The sequence below is a fragment of the Triturus cristatus genome, chromosome 11 (genome assembly GCF_964204655.1).
Source record: "Triturus cristatus chromosome 11, aTriCri1.1, whole genome shotgun sequence".
Classification (NCBI taxonomy): domain Eukaryota; kingdom Metazoa; phylum Chordata; class Amphibia; order Caudata; family Salamandridae; genus Triturus; species Triturus cristatus.
The window spans coordinates 290,903,619-290,922,047 of record NC_140594.1 but is presented as its reverse complement, the minus strand read 5'-3'; the positions used below and the strand labels follow the sequence as shown (position 1 = coordinate 290,922,047).

At 43.7% G+C, this 18,429-nt stretch overlaps 1 protein-coding gene across 2 annotated transcripts in view; it reads left to right on the top strand.

Moving 5' to 3' along the window:
- NF2 (NF2, moesin-ezrin-radixin like (MERLIN) tumor suppressor) overlaps positions 1-18,429 on the top strand; it is a 635,344-nt gene that overhangs the window by 127,615 nt on the left and 489,300 nt on the right. For both annotated transcript variants that reach the window (XM_085636353.1, XM_085636354.1), the window contains exon 7: positions 15,809-15,884. In XM_085636353.1, coding sequence (XP_085492479.1) covers positions 15,809-15,884 — 76 coding nt within the window. The remainder of the gene's footprint in view (positions 1-15,808; positions 15,885-18,429) is intronic.

Here is an 18,429-nt window from a genome sequence, read left to right as displayed (position 1 = left end):
ATATATACAGCTCCGTAATAAAGACCGTTTGGTTGAAACACGTCAGCTGTGAATAAAGATACTATTGGACTTACCTCGAGTGCGGGCTATCCTTGCAGCCTGGCGGCATGAGCAGGATATATATATGCTCAAGATATTGATTTATTTAGCAAGCATGGCAAGAAGACTCGTTTCGACTGCAAGCGTGCGGTCTTGTTAACATAACGTGCTGCGATGAATGACAAGCTCTATCTATACACGTTCAAACATATGCCTAGGGTAAGCGAGTGACTTTTTCATTTGCATAGTGAGTAAGGCAGCGGTGACGTGGCTGACACAAGTGCTGAAAATTCGAGTCATTCATGTGAAATGACATCATTGGCGACCGCAAAGCAAAACAGTGACTAGCATGAATGAAAGACTGCCGTTTTGTAAAAATACATCACCTGCACACTGACGGAATATATTAGCAGTGTTTGAACACCTGATAAAGAGGTTTGGAAATAAGGTACACAGTGTGCTGATATGGCACAAGTATGAACAAATTAAACTATGAGGCACGGAGGTGTCCTAGTGTTGGAAATGTCTTAGGTGTGTACGCAGAGGCCACATGGTGGAATACTGCTGCTCTCTAGTGTTGATCTGCGGACTAGGTGGATCCTATTAGCATCGGGTTGAGTCGGAATCCCACGCATTGTGCGAGTAGTGAGATTGTGGCGTTGGCCTAGGCGAACCATCGAGGATGGAAGTCGCCAAAAAAACGGTAAAAAAGCGTCCCCAGGGGATAGGAATAGCTATGACGGGCGTTGGAGGGCTGGACCGCAGAGTGAGTCACGGTAAGGCGTTGGAGGGGGTATGTCAGCAAGGAAAGTGAACGAGCGCAAGCGCGTGCATGCCCTGTAGGTTGCCGTTTGGGTGGCGCGGTGATAGAAGGAATCAGTCAGCCAAAGTCAGCGTAGAGGTGGATGGTGGCCTGTCCGGATAAAAGTCATAACGAGCTCCTAGATCTATCAGGTGACGAAAATGGGGGTGAAAAGGAAGGTGCGCTGGGCGTGTGAGTAAGGTGATATGACAAAGTGATAGTGTTCCCATAAAGGAAAAAGAAGCTAAAAGTGGCCTCAAGTGTGTTTTCGGTGACGTGTGATAACTGTGAGTGCATTTAAAAACAAACAACCAGCCAACAGTAACACATGCGACTCGTTGTGTGGTAAGAGCTAGAACTGACTAGGGTGATCGACAGCAAGCATAACGGTCTAAATGATCATGCTGATATACCTGAGGTAGAATACGACGTATTACTGGTGATAGGTAGGGAAATGAGCATCAGTATATGCAAAATATGTACAGTGCAGGTTAAAAACACAGGATACACAAGATAAACAGTATGGGTCACAGACATAAAAGCAGATAGACAGATGGTACATCATGACCTTACGGGTAATGTGAAAGTATGCCTGATGGTGTCTAAAGGAAATTGTGGAGATCCTCATTCATGTTGAGCCCTGCCGGTGTCTTGGTATGGAGCTCAATGATGTATCTCGATTCGAGTTGCCTGAGAAGTTTTTCCCTGTTGCCACCCCGCCTGAGCGGTGGTATGCAGTCAATGACAAAGTATTTGAGATCACTCAGGAGGTTGTTGTGAATCTCCTTAAAGTGTCGTGCTACAGGGTATGTGGCATCGTTGTGGACTATGGCCCTGAGATGTTGCAAAATACGTTGGTGTACGGGTAACTTGGTGCTACCTACGTATCTGAGGCCACAGCTGCACTCAAGCACGTAGACTGCGAATTCTGTTCTGCAGGTAAGTTTTTATTTGATTTTCAGCGTGTCAGTTCGAAAAGGGGCTGTAACCTGACTGGTATTTATACCGAACTTGCAGGCCCTGCAACTGGTGCATTTGACAAACCCTGTGATGTTGGAAAGCCAGTTGGTCTTGGAGGAGACCTCAGAGCTGCTCCTGACTAGAGTATCACGTATGGAGAAGGCTCTCCTGTAGGTGATTTCCGGGTGTTGGGCAACAATGGGACCTAGGGTTTGGTCTAATTTGATGATCCCCCAATGCCTGTTGATGGTGGACCTGATTGCCCGTTCCTCAGTAGTGATGATGAGACGGGTGCTGATGGGCCCTGTGTTGAGTGGGTCAGTGGGTATGTTATCCTCCCCGGTGACATTGAGGGTGTTACTGCTGCAGCGTGGAATACAAAATCCCTCCCTCCGTCACAGACCAAAGATTCACTGACACATTCAATCAATACATTCACTGGTGGGGCCCATAACACCAACATTCACTCATCATCAGTCTGTATTTTTCGGGAGATGATTGTTCCAAACGCTGACATGAGAGGAAATACCTCTCTACCCTAATGAGCAATAAATCTACATAAACTTCTACAACTCATTAGGCTCTAAATTCCACCTTTGGTATTCCTCTCATAGATTGGGGATGAATCTGCTAGTTGCTGGTTAGGGTGAATTTCTAATTCTCTATTTACTTTGAATTAATACATTCTCTTATGAATAAACAACCCAACTCATTTGGTAATTAATCAAATCAATCTTTATCTAATTTATGCAAGTTAAATCATTTGTTATTCAGACCGCCAATCATCATATTTACCTATTCTGGCTAATTGTCATCCTCTAAGTCAAATTCAGTCGTCCTGTCAATCTATGCCCTTTAGAAATTTCAGTTCATCAGGAAATTGGGCATCAATTCAGTTCGTCAAAGATTCAGGGAAACAGCTGTCCTGCAGTGTCACCGTCCTCTCCGTCAGCATAACGTCAGGAAACGAAAGAGCTTCATCGGGGCAGTCCGTGTCAGCATTCGCGCCAACCTCACTATTCTACCATAATTTATAGTAAAATCACTGTCAAAAAGTATCAAATATTGGTTTTGGGCTTTTCTGATTAGTTAATCAGAGATCGTGCTACAGAGTTCTCATGAGTCTTTGGTTAATGTTGTCATCACACTTGCTTGTTCCGGTTTTAACAGACATTCCATTGTCCTCAGGAAAACTGGCTTGCTTCCCAGGGCGACCTTGGTGGGTACAGTCTGGTTAGGGTCAAGACGAGGCCACTGTTGCTGGCGTTAGCGCAAGCGCACTTCACCCAATGCTTCGTGGAGCGTCGTCAGTCACGTTAGGTACAGGAGGCAGCCATTTTGTGGCAGGCCCAAATGGTCAACTTAAGCAAAAGAAACCCAAAACGTAATTAATACATAGAAATGGCTAATAAAATGTTATTTCCTCGCTAATACCCATGTGTGTGTGTATTTATCTGGCAAAAAGCAACACTCATGCGGTTTATACTCACTTAATAAAGCACAAATCACAAATACATCACAAAAGCAACATATATCATGCAATATTCTAATTGTCTATTATTAGTATGCGTACATAATTTAGTTTACATATTAATTAGGCCATGCAAATGCAAATCCCACGTGTAATTGATTTATTAATAAGGTTGATGAGTATTCACTGCAAACCAATTAGTAAGATTACTATTAGTTAATTATTCAAATTATTGTAAACATGCAGAATGGGGGGGGGGGTATACAAAAATTAGCATTACCCGCTCCAGCATTACCACGTAGCAAGAACTCTCTAGAGGTGGTGTTGGCTTTAGCAATGGCATTGGTGATGATTTTCTCAGAGTACCCCCGTGCTTTGAATCTGGTATGTGCCTCTCTTTGACAGGTGATTAAGTTAGTGTTGGAGCTGCAGATTCTGCGTAAGCGCAGTATTTCCCCATAGGGAATGCTGGAAATGAGGTGTTTGGGGTGAAAACTTGAGGCGTGGAGGGTAGAATTGCCAGCAGTAGCCTTTCTGTGAAGTGTGGAGTTGAGTGTTGTTAGTGACATATAGCCTGACATATAGCCTGACTTATATATACATATACACATACATATATATTCAATTGCTCCTTCCGCCCCCACACGCCTGTGGGTAATTGGTGCGCTGTGCAGGCGAGCTCACCGGTCATAATTCTAATGTACACAACCAAGTAAGCGCACACTTAGTGGAAAGTTTGCTGATTCAAAGATTTATTCCTAGTAACGCTTTTCAACTGTCAGAGCAGTCGTGTTCACACACTGGTTGTTGGTTCAAACCACATATTTACATACAGGTACACAGACACAGAAAAAGGACAATTGAACAGATATATCATTTTGTGGTTCTACTGTGGCATCCATCTTGTAACGGGTAAATCCCAGTCAGGAGCCATGCAAGTAAGCATAAATATGCATCCTTTACACTACTACTATGCATTTTACAAGCCATTCTCCTTATAGTTCTATATTTTCAGATTGAGCTTTATAAGCGCTGACATAGGTTATTTTGTCTGATCGACTTATACCTCATTGCACCTGCCCTGATGATATCGAAATGCATGTATCTATATCTCCTTGTACTGCTGACAGGATTACTACAATACTGCAGGGCACCTTACAACATTGGTCCAAGCCAAAACAGGTCTTGTCACCATGAGTTTAATCATTCCTTTACTAACTCCAAAAAAGATTGATCTAATATCGGCCCAATCCCTCCGTTCTGAGGGGGAGCTTAGATCCCTCTCGAGTCCTGGTAGCAAGGCAAATCCATGAAAAGAGCTTGCTGCCCCCTTTGGGCCCTCTTAAGTACAAGGGGGTGAAAAGTACGGGTTGTTACCATGATCTTTCTAAGCGATGTCTTACTGTGTGAAAGTTAACAAATAAAACAGAGGCCAAAGGAGCAAGGATGCAATAAAATCTGCACACACTACCTACTTCTTCATATTCAGTATCTTTTGCTGCTGAGTAATGAAGAACCGCAGGAGTAAAAACACATTCAGCAAACGGTCATCACTCCACAGCTTTTAGTTGTCCTTTATCCCAAAAATGTAATGGTTTACAGAAGGAAAACCGTAGCCTTTCCATATTGTAAACAAGGATAACCAGTTTTAATCACCGTTGTTTGACTAAGACTCCTCGTTTTGTTTTGCCCTGCCAAAATTTCCATAGAAGCTAGAACCGCAGTGTCGCTAGACGCTACTCCGCCTGTAGCCTGACCTTTGGAGTTGCAATTTGAACCCTCCAGCATTGGTTTGCGATGTATTGCAAATAGTGGGTAGTCTTTATGAGATTTAGCAGCCACATTCCCCTCCTCAGATCCACTAGATGTAACTATTGGCACAATCCCACTGCTCCGGATATTTTGCGAGTTGATAGTGGCCTTTGGATTTTCCACCCCCAATGTATTCAAAGTATTATCAGTCTCAGATACCAATACAGCTTCTGCCGTAGAGTCCATAGAATCCATATCGCTGGGGAACCCTTCTAAAGCCATTGCAGGGGGAGAACATGTACTAGTCAAAAGTCCTGGAGATAGCTGCTCCATTGATTTATCTACTGCTCCACTTTTTTTTTTTTTTTTTACAGAGTTCTTCCTCACTGCGAGGATGCATATTTGCGATGCATTCCGCTTAGCCCTCTGAATTACGGATGAAGGGCTCAAAGCTGAGGCTCCAACTCCTGCTCTTGCAACCCTCAATACCATTTGTCGCATACTTTGTGCATTCAGTTTAAAAGCACTTTACTCCTTATTTGTCAAACATGCAGGGAAGTTCCAGATATGCCTTGCAAATATATATGCGTACAAACTGCTGATAGCCTTGCAGCAAAGGAGAACTTCACTACAGGGGAACATCCAGGTTCTATTTATAGGGTACGCGTGCTCAGGGACCCCCAGCTGGACAGGGCTGGTCTATCGGGATGACTCCTCGACCAGAAAGGACCTCCTTACCTCAGCGAGGCACCTGGCGACTTTTTTCACTCAGCTCAACTCCCGTCATCGTCTGCTCTCCACTCAGTAGCCGACATTAGAAATTCTCCACTTTCGCATCTACCGCGCCCAGCTGCATCGCGTCTCCCGCTCCTGGACTGACATTTCTCACCCAGAAGCTGTTCCCAGTCGGCCATTGCGTACGACCTTATGCGAGGCGGTGGAGTTTTCACGTGTTCAGTGGGAAGGCATTGGGCTCACCCTTGCCGCCGTCATTGGGCGAAATGGGAGTAGGAAAAGTCCCGACTGTACCCATCCCCCCCCCCCTCCCCCTCCCCCCAGATTCAGATGTATCCGGTACCATGAGATTATTGCAGGGACGACCACTTTTTTTTTTTTATTCAGGCGATTGATTATTTTTCAGTTAACAAAGATAAAGCTGTAATCTTAATGATGGACGAGGAAAAACATTTGATTTGTAGACTGGCAGGCCCTGTTTTTTATTTGAGGGAAGTTTGGCTTTCCATCCTACTTGATAGCAATGTTGAAGAAAGTATATAAGGGAGCTGTAGCAAAGGTAATTATTAACGCGAAACAGGTGGGAGAGGTGGTGATAAGCAGTGGCACCCAACAGGGATGCCCATTATCCCCACTCCTATTCTCTCTCTTCATTAAGCCACTCGTGGTTAAAATACATTCTAATCCATCAATTGTAGCCTCTATAACGGGGATGGCAAAAATTCAACTTTTTGCTGATGATTTGATCTTATATCTGAAGGCCGAAAGGGCAAATATTTAGGGTGCGTTGCAGAAAATCTAGGCCTTTACAGGCCTGGTTGGTTATAAAGTCAACCAGTCCAAAACGGAGTTGCTTTTAACTCCACAGAGGCCCAGTTGCCAGCAGGGCTATGGACTTTGTCACAGCGACCCATAAGATATCTAGGGTTATCCTTAACAGCTGAATTTACTCAATTGTTTCACATTAATTATGGGAATACCCTTATACAGGCAAAAAGGCTTTTAGAGAGGTGGACGTTTTTACCCCTGACATTAGTGGGTCGAATTTCACTAGTTAAAATGTCAATACTCCCCTTGTTTGTATTCTTGTTTCTGAACCTCCCTTTGAAAATCCCAATTTCATATTTTAAGGAATTGGACAAGAATATCCGGGAATTTGTATGGGCAAAGAAACCAGCTAGGGTAAAACTCTCTATACTTCAATTAGACATAAAGCAGGGGGGCTAGCATTACCCCTCTTTCCCACATATTACCAAGCCTCTTTGGTTTAGCCAGGCAATAAAATTAGCAGCACCTTCATCGAAATACCATAATTTTATTTTTAATGATACTTTAAAAGAAAGTGCAATCAAATTACCACTTTTTCTTTGGTCATCGAAACTACCTAAGAAAACAAGGTAAAAGGTCATAACGGCAATAGCAATACGTACCCAGCGATTCTATAAAGCATATAATGTTCCGGCTTGCCATGCACTTACCGCTCCCCAAGACTGTGGGATGTCTGGCTTACAGCTTCCACAAGGGCTTTTGCAGTCCTGGAGCAATCTAGGTTTTCTGAAGCAATGTGATTTTTATAATTTTACCAACTTGATAACATGGGAATCATTTTTACGGCAAATTGGTAGCCAAAATCAATTTTTATGGTTACGTTTTGTCCAAATAACAAGCTTCCTTAAAAATAATTCTATAATGATTAATGATGTAGCAAGAACAATAATAAGGGGGATTAATGATATGAAATTGTGTGGTATAGGAAACTGGTATCGGTTTCTCTGCCAGGGTGTGAATAATAAGCTTATTTAGGCGATGCTTCCAAACATGTTGCAGGAAACGGGCTGTAGGTTTAACATTAAAGAATGGCAACTACTGAGTGAGATTGGTCATAAAGCCGCGAGAGCGGCTAATTTTAAGAGAATGACTTTTCTATCTAGATGGTTGACATAATATACGCCTCTTAGACTGCATACAATGTTCCCATCTACTCAGAATCAATTTTTCAGATGTAAGATGGATGGGGCGGGTGGGTGGGTACATTTATTTTTTACATGCCCTAGACTACAGCACTTTTGGGTGGAGGATTTTAAGTTTATTAGTCATTGCATGTCATCGGTTATCCTTCCATCAACGTTGTTGGCCCTATTTGGGTTCTCTCATGTAGGGTTACAGCTAACAAAATATCGGCAATATTTTATTTTCATTGCAGTTGCGGTAGCGGTAGCTAGGTCCTTGCTGCTGCAGAATTGGAAATCATCTAACGTACCGACAATAGGACAGTGGCTTTCTAAGTTGGACCGGACCCATCAGTTTGAGGAGACATATGCAAATAGGGTAGGGGCACTCCGTAGATTCAAGGCCACGTGGGTGGACTACTCTTCTGTTTCTTCTTCAGTATGAGAATGGTAAAACTCCACTATTGGTTGAAAAGGGTAATGCTGCTTTACAGATCTAAGTAGTGGTTCTATGCATCTTTATTGTCACTATGGTTTTTTCTTTTTTTAATGGAATTATTGCACTATGTGATTGGATAAAACGATGTTAGGTGTTGCTAATATGTGAAATATGAGTTTATGGTATTTGGTGTTAGATGAACTTGACGATTACTTTTTATGAAATGTTTTTATCTGCCTTATACTTGTATTTTGATCAGTAATGTATGCATATCTTTTGTATGACCTTTCTCTTTTTCTTGCTCAAAACTATTTCTATGTTTTCTTTTTTTTAAAGACTGCTAGTGTTCTGTTTACTGATTTTTACAGATAAATATATATACAGTAACAGTCTATTTTTCGGTGTTTATTTTTAATTATGGAAAAAACTAAAATTGTTTTTTCAAATGATTCAACTGTGCAGACTGAAAGGCAGGGAGCTAACGCAGGAAAAAAAGAGAAAAGGAGGTGGAAGGTGGTCCTAATAAAGTTTTAATCGGATGGAAGTGTCCATGTTTTTCTGCTACAATGCCGTTGTTTTCATATGAACACTGTGTATGAGCTTATTATAGCACCAATCGGGTATCAAAGTGAGATAGTACTTCTATTACCTTAAACAAATGTGAAACTATATTAGTTGTGTTCATTGTTTCACAAAAATCAAAGAAAATATGGATAAATGCAGATAAAATGAGCATAATTTACTATGGATGCATGCAGAAGTAATTGTCTTAATAAAATTAACATCATAAAACCCGCTGCCCTTATTAAGACCTACTTCATTTATATTTAACTGCTGCTAGGGGACTGCGATTTGGTTAAACAGTTTGGTTAAACAGTTTTATAGCAAAGTGGGAATGTGGCCAGCTGAATCAGCTCAGCAGAGGCATTGTCCTAGGCAGGCTGGGAACCTGTTCCCTGGGTTTTTCAGTGGCTGGTCTTCTCTGAGCCATGATAAAAAAATAATAGAAGTGGGCTGCGGGTGCCCAGCCATCCAATTAAACTTGAAACATGGCTCTTATGCAGAACCTGGGCTCACACTTCCAAAGTAGAATATTGTTTATCCAGTATTGGGGTTTCTTCCATAGATTCACATGCCTGAATCCTTCCCTGTCGCCAAGGCGGGAGTCCCGCGGTAAATACAAAAGTAATGCCAAAAGTAAATAACAGTAGTAGGCTAAAAGAAAAAGCCTAAGGCCTACATCTTAGTAGCCTATCTACGTCATTATAGTAAAAAGGAACCAAAAATTGGTTCCAACCAATCAGCTACGAGCACCCTCTAGCACCTTCCCAGCAGAGCCAGTTCTCCTCAGATTTTTACCGCATGTCGTGTGGAAGGGAGTCTCTCTGAGTGCCACTCAGTTCTTCTAATTTTTCTTCAGAATGTCTGACAAGAAAGCTCTTTTCAAACCTTGCAGGACCTGTGATAAAAAGAGGGTCCATGTGGATGACCAACATAAGGACTGGATTTATTGCCTTTATCCCAAGCATGAGGGAATAAAATGCAAGATCTGCCATACCTTCCCTACCAAGACCCTTAGGGATAGAGAGGCAAGACTGCTCTTGTGACTCAAATCTTCTTCGGCTGAAGAGGATGACAGAGCGTCTACTTCCAGCAAAAGAGCCAGATCCCATGACAGTGAGGGAAGAAAACACTTGAAATCATCCCATGATGTTTTTGATCTTTAACAGAGGTCACCAAAACTTTCCTCTGGGTCAACGCTGTCATCCACAGCAGGCAAGGAATCAAAAAAGGCATCTACTTCAAAAACTGTAAGTAAAAGCCATATTAAATCTGTCACGGTGACTACTTCGTCTACTATCTCTGTGACTTCTTCTGCTGCCTCATCATCTATGGCTACTATTTCAACTACGTCCATTCAATCACCAATTCTGTCTACAAGAATCTCTTTCTCTACCAAGAAACCAGTTCTTTAGGAGTCGTCGATGAGAATGTCGAAATCACCGTCGGCGACCACATCAACGTCGAGCTCATCGACAGTACCGTCGACGAAGTCTCCGCCGCCGACGAAGATCTCATCGTCGACGAAATCCACGCCGTCTGCCTCGTAGACAAAGCCGTCGACATCGACGGAAACATTGAAGAACCGTCGACGACGATCCCGTTGACGAAGAGCCCATCAACTACGGATTTACCTACTCAATTTACAGTTTCTGCTGGGCTAGCTCTACCTGCGCAGTCAACGCCTAGGTCATCAGATCTTTACCAACTTAAGACTTTTCAAAGACAACAAGATTACAGCAAGGTCTCACCACTTATGCCTTCACATCTCCTAGACACTTCCACTGAAGATGATGACTATGAGGATGAAGATGATGAAAGAACCTTTGGTACAGCTCACCATCCTTCTGAATTAAATATCAAGTGTCAGGATGACAATGATGATGACGACTACCAAGAGCAATATTATCAAGAAGATATTATTGTTCCACATCATAGATTCCATCATCTGGAAGGACGCCAGAGGGAAATGAGTCCCCTCCCTCCAACGCTCATTCAGGATTTACAAGCCATGCTGGCGGATTACCGACAGAGGTTTCCCCCACAGCAGGCAGTTCCAGAGAACCCACCCATACCAGCGGTGGTTTCTGTTCCATTGACTCCACCTGAAGTTCCTGTTACACCTGCCCCTCCTTCAGGTCAAGCGGAAGGGTTGCAAGATGACACTATCTCCTCCTCCGAAGGGGTTGAAGAGGGTGTATTACCTGACAATACTAATATTCCGGATCCCTGGGATGACTACGTAATTCCAATGTCTTCTCCGCCTCTTCCTCTGCCGTCTGATTCTCCACCTGAGGTCATCGGGATCCTCCATAATTTAATGCGACGGGCTGCAGCCAAATTTCAACTGCCAGTAACAGTCGAACAGACAGAATGTTTCCTTCATGATTTCAAGGAAGAGTCCAGGAAAATCACGAGAGCTGTGCCTATAATAGACTATATTTGGAATGAAGGGGTTAAAATCATGCAGACGCCTGCATCTATTCCGGCGGTACTTCAGCACCTAGAGAAAAAATATCGTGCCCCTGCCTACAGCCCATCTTGCCTCATTGGTCACCCGCGACCAGATTCGGTTATTTCACAGGCCGCCCAACAGCGATCTAAGAATCCTGCAACACCTATCACCACACCACCTGAGAAGGAAGGACGTCGTCTGGACCTTATAGGCAAAAAATGATCTACCATGGCAGCGGCCTCTATCAGAGCTGCCAATTTTCTAGCCATTATCGGACGTTATGACCGTCAAATGTGGTCAGACATGGCATGTTTCATTGACCTCATTCCAGAAGACCGTAGGCAAGAGGCAAGAAAGATTCTGCTGTAAGGGGAACGTGCCGCATCGGAAACTATAGATTGCGCTTTGGACATCGTAAACACCAACTTCCGTCAGCTTACAGGAGCGGCAGTGCTTCGACGCCAGGGATGGCTTAAGGCCACCACTTTCAGACCTGAGGTACAAACAAAGATTCTGGACATGGCCTATGACAGAGAGTCTTTGTTCGGTAAGCACATTGATGACGCCCTCTTAGCCATAAAGCTTGACACGGATACCGCACGATCATTGGGCACCCTTCAGTACAGGTGCGGAAATTTCAGAGGAGCAAGAGGGCGTAGTTTTTCATCAAGAGGAGGATACCAAAGCCAGCAGAACAGGCAGTATCAATCCCACTATAGACAGCCCTACAGCCAGTCCTCATACCGCCAATCGTCCACAGCTAGTTTCTCTCGTCAAGGTGGTCGGAAGAGATCTCAAAATCAAGGCAGAGACAATAGCCGGAAGCAGTGATCTCCACAGGGCGCCAGCCATATTACCCTCCTTACCCGTGGGATCGAAGATTTCAGCTTTTATTCACAAGTGGCAAGAAATCACGTCAGATCGATGGGTTCTAGAACTAGTAACCAACGGCCACACCCTCGAATTCATCAAACAGCCACCTACTACTCTGCCCAGGGGTCCCCCTCGTCTTCACTTATTATTCAAGGAAGCCTTTACGATGCTCCTCAAAAAATGCCGTAGAGAAGGTTCCATCATTTCAGAAAGGAACAGGTTTCTATTCTCGTTTCTTCCTGATCAAAAAGAAGTCAGGGGAATGGCGACCAATTTTAGACCTCCGCAAGCTAAACAAATTCCTCAAGAGACAAAGTTTCCGAATGGTCACGCTTGCCGAGATTTTATGGCTTCTCTGGATATGGAAGACGCTTACTTCCTCATACCTATACACCCCAAAATTGCAAATATCTTCGCTTTACAGTGCTCCCTTTTGGGCTGAAATTGGCTTCAAGAATCTTCACGAAGTGCTTGGCACCAGTAGCAGCAGCATTGAGATCTCGAGGAATACAAGTATTCCCTTATTTAGACGATTGGCTGATCAAAGGTCCTTCAGAACAAGAAACCAAGGTTGCCACAGAAGAATGTTTACATCTATTCGCTTCTCTGGGACTGACCCTCAACGAGAGCAAATCACAGTTACGCCCTCTCTAAGTCGTTTTTTTTCTCGGACCACGGTTAGACACGGTCCAGTGCACAGCATTCTTGTCGAACGACCGCCAGCTGCGTCTTCAGAAGTTGGCAAAGTTAATTGCAAAAAGAAAGTCCGTTTCAGTCCGAATGTTTGCTTCGCTCCTCGGAATGTGCTCTTCAGCGATACATCTCATACCCTTAGCACGGCTCAAAATGAGACCTCTTCAGGAGGAACTGCACCTTCAATGGAAACAGGCCATGGGTTCGTTCGATGATACTATCAGGATCACACAGCGCATGATAAATTCTCTACATTGGTGGTCACAGACAAAGAATTTAACCCAAGGCCTCACTTTCCTACAGACCATTCAAGACTTCGTTTTAACGACCGATGCCTCCATGGAAGGATGGAGAGGTCATCTGCAGGATTTGCAGATTCAAGGAAGCTGGTCTCAAGTTCAAAGACAACAGCATATCAACAGACTGGAGCTTTGCGCCATCTTTCTGTCTCTGCAAGCGTTTCTCCCCAGGATCGCGGGTTCCTCTGTACTGGTCCGTACCGACAATACGACCACCATGTATTGCATCAACAAGCTGGGAGGAACAAAATCAGCTACGCTCTCGAAGGAGGCTCAGGAATTGTGGGAGTGGGTCACATTCCACAAAATAACACAGAGTCGAACATGTCAGGGTCTCCACAATACCCTGGCGGATACGCTGAGCAGGTCTCTATCGGACTGTCACGAGTGGGAGCTAGAGCAGGAGCAAGCGAACAGTGGGGCAGACCTGCTCTGGACCTATTCGCAACGAGGGAGAACAAGAAATGCCGATATTATGCCAGCAGGTTTCCTCAACAGGGATCAAGAGGGAATGCCCTGTCCATGCGATGGTCAGGGATTTGTGCTCACGCTTTTCCACCAATACCATTGATTCCGAAGGTGCTCCGCAAGATGAAGCTGGAGGGTTGCCGTTTAATACTGATTGCACCCCATTGGCCATGGCAATATTGGTTCCAGGAACTTCTCCTATTGTCTCAAGACAGGCCCATTCGCCTTCTTCCAACGGCTACAATGTTATCGAGGGACAGAGGGCAATTACTTCATCCGGACCCGCAGTCCCTGCACTTGCACGCATGGCTCCTGATTTCTTAGAGTTCAAGGACCTCAACATTTCACAGGACTGTTGTGATATTTTGGCCAAATCCCTTGCCCAGAGCACAGTCAAGACTTATCGCCTCAAATGGAAGCGATTTTGCTACTGGTGCGCGGTGAATAATATTCATCCAATTCAAGCTCCTGCAGAACAAATACTCCCGAATCTGCTTTCTCTTGCCAAGTCTGGGCTTACTTTTTCATCAGTCAAAGTCCATCTTGCTGCTCTTTCCAGATTCAGGAAGTGCTCAAAACTTCCCTCTCTTTGCTCGTCTTTACTTGTCAAACATTCCATGAAAGGACTTTTCCGAGCTTTCCTTCCAGTGCGAGCACCCCCTCCAGAGTGGGAACTCAACACAGTGTTAACGCAATTAATGAAGCATCCATTTGAACCCATCCATTTGAACCGATCCATAAAGCGGATCTCAAATTCCTCACTTGGAAGGTCGCCCTTTTATTGGCTCTTACCTCTGCAAGAAGGGTTTGTGAGATCCAAGCTTTCACTATCAAGAAGCCCTTTTTGCAGTTTACTCGTGACTACGTAATCCTTCGAACAAATCCCAAGTTCATCCCTAAGGTACCAACACATTTTCACTTGAATGAACCGGTAAGATTAAAAACATTCTTTCCGGATCCATTCACTCCAGCTGAAAGAGCATTACACTCCCTGGATATTAAGCGCTGTTTAAAATTCTATCTTCAGAAAACTAAAGACATCAGAGGTCTAACCAGCTGTTCGTGGCCTATGGTCACGCAACTCTTGGGAATGTAGTAACAAAGGCAACTATAGCCAGATGGCACCTGCTATTAATTTCTGCCATGACAAGGCTAATATGCCTTTGCAGAGGAAAGTCAAGGCTCATTCGACAAGAACTATTTCATTTTCTACAGCTTTGTTTGCTTGAGTGACTCTGGAAAATATCTGTCGTGCTGCGACATGGAAAAATGTCCACACGTTCACGAAACATTAGTGTCTTCAATCTTCGCATCAAGAAGATTCAGCAGTTGGACAGGCTGTTCTACGCCGTCTTTCATTAAGGTCAGATTCAGTTACTTTTCTCTTTTATGTATTAATCCATTACTTTTAATATTTATGCAAATATACAGGCTGATATGTCTAAAATCTTAACTATTTCTATATACTTATAGATATATTTGCTTGTTAAAGGATTGTTAAAAAGAAAGATCTATATGATGTTTTCAACATTTGTGGATGCTATTTGGGAGTTTACGAGCACGTGTCTCCCACCATCCGCAAACGACAGTATATTGGTATACTGCTTGCTACTCTGATTCAGACATGTGAATCTATGAAAGATACCCCAATACTGGATAAGAATACCTGTAACTACAGTTATCCAGTATTGGTATCTTTCATAGATTCACATGCACCCACCCTCCTCCCCGACGAGACAGTTCTCTATAATCTGGCATACTTACTTCTCACTTGTGCTATGCAAATCTGAGGAGAACTGCCTCTGCTGGGAAGGTTCTAGAGGGTGCTGGTAGCTGATTGGTTGGAACCAATTTTTGATTCTTTTTACTATAATGACGTAGATAGGCTACTAAGATGTAGGCCTTAGTCTTTTTCTTTTAGCCTACTACTGTTATTTACTTTTGGCACTACTTTTGTATTTGCCGTGGGACTCCCGTCTCGGCAACGGGGAATGATTCAGGCATGTGAATCTATAAAAGATACCAATACTGGATAATTGTAGTTACAGGTAAGTAACTTGTTTTCTTCCTTTGCATGGGCTTTAGTGCCCAGTTTCCCTCTCTTTCCACCCTGGTAAAATTAGGAACATTCGCTGCAGAAGAACCATGATCTTTATAAAGGATTGTGACGAGATATCTTACATTCTGGAAGACAGGCTTTGATCCCATACTTTGATGTACATGCAACACATGTTTTGTTAGCCAATCTACTTTGAAATTTTGAGGTAAATACTTTGTAAAATCTTCACACAGTTTTTCTTTTTCCTTGACAGGGATGAGGCAGAAATGGAATACCTGAAAATTGCACAGGACACAGAGATGTATGGTGTTAATTATTTCCTTATCCGGGTAGGTGTTGGGCAGAAGAGGTCTCTTATGGGTAACCTGGTAATTTCTGAATCTTGAATCACTTTGAAATTTATTTCAGGTATTTTTGACCATTTTATGGAAATTCTGAGTTTAATCGCATAATTCCTTTCAATAGTTTTTAATAAACTCTTGTTTTTATGGGGAAGACAAAGTAGCCCTTCTCCCTTTACACATATTATCACTCTCTCTATGTTTTAATTAAATGTTTACTTTCCTTCCCGTTGCTTACCTGAACACTTTCAGTTATTTTTGCAGTTCGTGATACTGTTTTTGTTTCGGAGGTCATTACCCCAAAATTTTGTTTCCCCGAGTTAATTCACATCGAAAAACTCACTTTACCTTTAATGTCATTGGATGTTTCTGGTTGAGCATTGAAAGAGTACAAGTCAAATGATAAAATGAGAGCATTCTGGAAGATGTTCTAACCGCAGATTCCTCACCTTCAGACTATCCCTAGATGCCAGTCTGGATCCAGAGAATCCTTTAGCAGTGCCCCCGCGTGCCAGTAGATACTCTACGGTGACACAATACTTGCTGGTACAAACTCCATCATGGACTTCTACACCGAGGCCAAAGTCCACGCCACTTCCTTTGGTACCAAGAAGCCTCTGCTGGTGACAGTTCGATCCTGACCCCAAACTGACTTCGGCCCTGTTCAGGGGATATGTTCCGCTGTGAAATTACAAAAGCGCAACTGATGGTTATACAGCCAGATTCCAATCCAGTATCTGCTGCCTGACGCTGGTACTAGTGGAAGGATTTACCCTGTTTTTCGTTCTGACTGGGACCTTGATGATGAGGAGGTGGATTTCTGGCTCCTCCCCCGCTCATTATACTTTGGACTCCTTATGTGCAGCATTACAAAATGCCAATTGGCTAGACACATTTCCTTAAACTGAACTGGACTCGCCACTAGTGCACTTTATTTGCAGTGGTGGTTCGGAGAGCAGATCAAGCACTTGAACTGTAGTTGCATACTACTGAAACAAAGACAAATGCATTGAGTGAGATTCTTTGGCCATGGCTGACTTCATCCTAGTCATTATTGCAATTTTATGAAGCTGCTACTGATACTCTTTTAGCTACATGGTCTAAGCCATGCTCATCCTTGCCAGTCAGTTGACCTGTGGCTAAGTGGCATAAATTGGTCCCATCCGGTGACCTGGACTTCTTAACTAAACACCCAACACAGGATAGCCTGATTGTTCAAGCTAGTCTAATCCAAACTCCTGTCCGACTACACCCCCCTGTATAGCAAATCTAAGAACATTGTTGTTATCAGAAAGTGAAAGTTTTCTTTAGCCAATCTAGCACTCAGATCCATAAAGCAGGTTGCTTTCTGGGAAGTACACCCACGCACCCTGGGACATAGCAGGTGACATCATTCTGGCCATCCCAGAAGACCTCGGGGCCTCACAAGCCCAAGCAATACAGGATGATGAGGATGCGTCCTAGTATGTACTCCGAGGAGGCCTCAGCACTACAGATTTCATCTGCAGATCTGTTGCACCAATGTTGTACTTGGGATGCATGCTTGGATGCTATAAACTGTGTCTTCTGGGGACTTGCAAGCTTCTTTAATATATATGCTTTTTGGTTTCAGGCTATTTGGATAAAAGGTTGATTTGGTGCTAGAACTATTCAAGAATAGTCATGCCACTGCACAATCTTTGGGGCCATTGCTACCAGTTACGTAATCACCCTATTTCATAACAAGAAAGCTGGCACTATTTTAGGGAACTAGCTTACAGCCAATGCCAGTTCTCCCAACCTATATACGGCAGCAATCTATTCCTGCGGCTGTGGATGTGGCACTGACAGAAACCAGGATGCAGAATACAACGTTTCCATACAACATTTCCTCCATGGCAGATCATTCATCATATGGGACAGGTGGTTCGACAAATAGTTCCAGGGGCCTGTGCCCTGCCATTCATCTCTTTGCCCACCACGCAGTCCGCCCACTGTGGAGGATCAATTTGCAATCCTGATACAGGAAGTCAGCCTCCTGTTGCCCAAGGGTGCCATTGAGCGGGTATCGTACTTGGAGATGGTAGAGGATGCTACCCACATTATGCCATTTTTTTAAAGCAGGACAGAGACCTCGGGCCTATTTTGGTCCTCCACTCCCTCAACGCCTTTCTGAGGAAGGAGTGGTCCAAAATGGTCACTCAGATCTCATCACCCAAGAGACTGAATGGGGCCCTTGGACTAGCAGGATGCTTTTTTCGATATACCCATCTTGCAGTCCCACAGGCCTTACCTGCAGCTCTAAGTGGGATAAGCACGCTTTCAATTTAGCATGCTTAGTTTCAGCCTTACCTCGGTCCCTCGAATATTCATGATGTTGATGGCAGTGGTTACTGCCCATCTTCTGAGGTGGGGAGTAGAGTTATTGCCATACCTAAATGACTGCAGCCGGAGCCCGACTTTAGCAACCAGTCAGTCGTGCACCGCCTCCAGATGACTGCCAAACTCCTGACATCATTGGGTTTCAACATCAACCTGTAGATGCCCTGATGAG